General features: G+C 43.7%; 1 protein-coding gene across 1 annotated transcript in view; it reads right to left on the reverse strand.

Moving 5' to 3' along the window:
• PRIM1 (DNA primase subunit 1) overlaps nucleotides 1–3727 on the reverse strand; it is a gene marked incomplete in the record, with an annotated part of 30849 nt that overhangs the window by 26779 nt on the left and 343 nt on the right. The window contains 1 exon segment of the mRNA XM_027767159.1: nucleotides 2742–2899. Coding sequence (XP_027622960.1) covers nucleotides 2742–2899 — 158 coding nt within the window.

A 3727-nucleotide genomic window follows, 5' to 3' on the forward strand; every position in this document is an offset into this window, starting at 1 on the left:
CCCGGTGGCTTGGACTCATGCTTGGTGCATGTGTGTGTGTGCCCAAGATCCCGAGATGAGCATTGAGGAGAATGGATTGTGTTGTGGCCATGCCCTCTGGGGGGTGATTTCTCACTTTCTGTTTCTCTGTCTCTCTCTGTCTTTCTGGCGAGCACATGCACCCTACAGGAAAAACCTCTCAAAAAAAAAAAAAAAGAGTAACTTAATTTTTCATTTGTCACTTATTTATGTTCTAGAGTATTTGCACTTGCTGAAGACAAAGACAGAGATGGGGGTGGGGTATGGACAGTGAGAAAGCACCCCTTGGGAGGATGGCTACACTACAATTTGCCTCTCTTTCATTCTCCTCTTGAGATTTTTGGGCACAGATGCACACACCCAAGTCAAAGGGTCCAGGACTTGAACTGAGCAGTTGGCCATGTGGGATCTAGCCACCTTAATCTCCATGCCACCTGCTGGCCCATAAGCTGTATAACTATTTCATAAATATTACAATGCAGTAATAACAGAGATTAGAAAGTACACAACATGGGACCAGCAGATGGTGTAATAGTTATGTTGTTGGACCACATAGCCAATTGCTGTTCAAGTTCTGGATCTGGCAGCTTGAAACACACCAGGCATGTGTGTGTGCATGCCCAAAATCCCTAGAGGAGAATGGAGGAGAAGGGATTGCAGCATAGCCAGCCCCCCTAGGGTTACTTTCTCGCTTTCTGTCTCTGTGGTGAGCACAAACACCCTATAGCAAAAATCTCTCTATAAATATAAACAAAATAAAAACAAAAAAAGTGCACAATAAATACAATGTGCTTGAATCACTCTGAAACCATTTCCTCCCATCCTTGGTCCATGGAAAAATTGTATTCCACAAAAACTGGTCCATAGTGCCACAAAAGTTCGGGACCGCTAGCCTAGTAGTTAAGGGAGTTGATACCACACGGCTGACCTTGGTTGGAATCCTGGTCCTGGTGGCTGAATAACACACTAGGCATGTGTTCTTACATGCCCAAGATCCTGACAGGAGGCAGAAATTGAGGAGTGGGAGTAAGATTGTAGCATGACTATACTCCACTGCAGGGTGCCTTCTCTCTTTCCATTTCTCTCTAGTGAGCACATGTGCCCTCTGGAAATTAAAACAATATATATATAGTGTACTGTTTCTGCCAGGCCACTATTCTTTTTTTCAGGGATGCTTTTTGGTATAAGGCACATGTGCTCGCCAGAAAGACAGAGAGACAGAAAATAAGAAATCACTCCCCAAGAGGGATGGCCATGCCTCAATCCCTTCTCCTCCATTCTCCTCTCAGGATCTTGGGCACACACACACATGTGCCTGGCGTTATTTTAAGCCACCGGGTCCGGAGCTCGAACCGCAGTCGACCATATGGAAGTTGAGCAACATAGCCATTACACATGGAAGTTGAGCAACATAGCCATTACACCAACTGCTAGTCCCTCTCAGGCACTATTCAAGAACTCAGGAAATAATATTGGCAGGGCTGCAAGGAATGGCAGGTTATATTAGGCCTCATTGAGAAGGTGCTACTTGAGTAAACACTTGAAGGTGAGGCAATGGACCAAATAGATATCTGGGGAAGTGGATTCAAGGCAGCAGAAAGAGCCTGAGCAAGGGACAGTATGGCAGGAGTGAACAAGAAAAAAACTCTTATTTATTTATTTTTTTTTTTAAAGAGTTTTGGTATAGGATGCCTGACCTTGCTGGCAAAACAGAGAGAATGAGAGAGAGAGAGACAAAAAGTGAGAAATCATCCCCCCCCCCCGAGGGAATGGCCCCTCCACAATCCCTTTTCCTCCATTCTCCTCTGGGGCTCTTGGTCACACCTGTACACATACCTGGCGTGAGTTTTAAACTGCTGGGTCTAGAACTCCAACATTGGCCAACTACATGGGAGTCCAGCAACGTAACCATTACAGCATCTGCTGGTCCCAAAAGAAACTCTTAGTATGAATGAAATGGGATGCCATCAGAAAATGGTTTTTGAGCAGAGGAATCAAAGAATCTTAAGTTGTTTTAAAAGGACTGTTCTGGCTGCTGTGTAAAGAATGGATTCTAGATCTACCAGGACATATGGTTAGGAAGTTTTTAAAGTAATTCAGTTAAGAGATGATGACTGTCATAGCACTGGTAGTAGGGGTTGGATTTCAGATATATGTTATGGTAGTGTCAAAGCGATTTCCTCATGGAACAGGTATGAAAGAAGAATGGATAAGTCCAGTGCTGGGAAAGAATATAATTCTCTCTTATTTCTCTCTCTTAAACCACGTTGATTTCCTCATTTAATCTTTTAGCCAGGCACTAAATTTTTCTTGTTCAACTGAGAATGAAATCTATTTATTTCCAATTCATACTCAGTCAGTAATTTAGGATGTCAAGGGACAAAAAAGGTTACAATCCAGTTGCAAAAACATTTTTTAAAAGAATTATTTTATTTAACTTTATTTATTTATTTATTTGACCAGAGTGGGACAGAGTGAGAGAAAGTAAGAAAGCAAGCTGCCGGGTCCAGGACTCAAACCATGGTCAGCCACATAGGAATCCAGTGCCTTTAACCACCATGCCACCTACTGGCCTCAAAATTTTTTTTTAAATATTTGGCTTTTCAAGTAGATTAAACTAGAAATTCTAACTCAGAATACTGGGGGTACCAACCCATTACTGGTTTCCAAAACAACAGAATACATTTTTTTTTTTTTTTTTTTAGAAAAGTAAGATCTCTTATTCTGTGGGAATATACTGCGCCTATATCAATCTTGTACGGATTCATCTTCTGTATCTCCTTTTCCAGCTCGCTTTGGTTGTTGAACGATTGGTAGCGAATGTAAACATCATCTTTTAGAGTGAATGAAAATTCGCGGTGTTGAAAGTAATTCTTTGTCACTGCAAAATAGGTGTACATTTTAAAGTTAATTTGGTCTTTTATTCATTCAGGGCACTATAACATTAACCAATAAGAAGATATTTTTAATGAGTCCTATGTGCTCATCACAGTGCTAGATGTAGAAAAAAATAGACAAGACTTAGTTCCTAATTTGAAGGGGCTTACCATCTCACATTTACTAGAGAAAAAAAATGAGAGGAAAGACGCTCAACTGGGACCAGCAGATAGCGTAGTAGCTATGTCGCTGGACTCAACCACGGTTCGAGTCCCGGACCCAGTGGTTTAAACTCACGCCGCGTGCGTGTGCGTGCGTGCCCAAGATCCCAAGAGGAGACTGGAGAAGGGATTGCGGTGTGGTCATCCCCCCCCCGGGGGGTGATTTCTCGCTTTTTGTATGTGTCTCTCTTTCTGGAGAGCGCACGCGCCATATAGCAAAAACCTCTCCAAGAAAGAAACAAGCAAACAAACAAAAAAACGCACAACTATTTAAAATACGTAATACTAACTCTCTCCGTGGTGGGCACTAATAAGTTCACCTGTCGGATAAGTTTTCTCCTTTCTCCCTCACTGATACACATATGCCTCTGTAGCGCCCCGACACGATCTAGCAACCCCAGGGCATGGCGGCGGGAAAACCGGCACCGAGCGGGCCGGACCGTGTCCAGGCAGGTGCAGTGGCTCTGCGTTTTACTGCATGGCCGCAGGCTAGTCACTGTGGCCTCTCTCGGCCCATTTTCTCCCAAGTGGTGGGGCGGGCTCGAGATAGTACCAGAAGGCGCCCGGCATAATGTCTGGCGGGAGCCGCTTCGTGATCACTTTCAGGACAC

The sequence above is a fragment of the Tupaia chinensis genome, unplaced genomic scaffold, assembly GCF_000334495.1.
Source record: "Tupaia chinensis unplaced genomic scaffold, TupChi_1.0 Scaffold143970_1, whole genome shotgun sequence".
Classification (NCBI taxonomy): domain Eukaryota; kingdom Metazoa; phylum Chordata; class Mammalia; order Scandentia; family Tupaiidae; genus Tupaia; species Tupaia belangeri.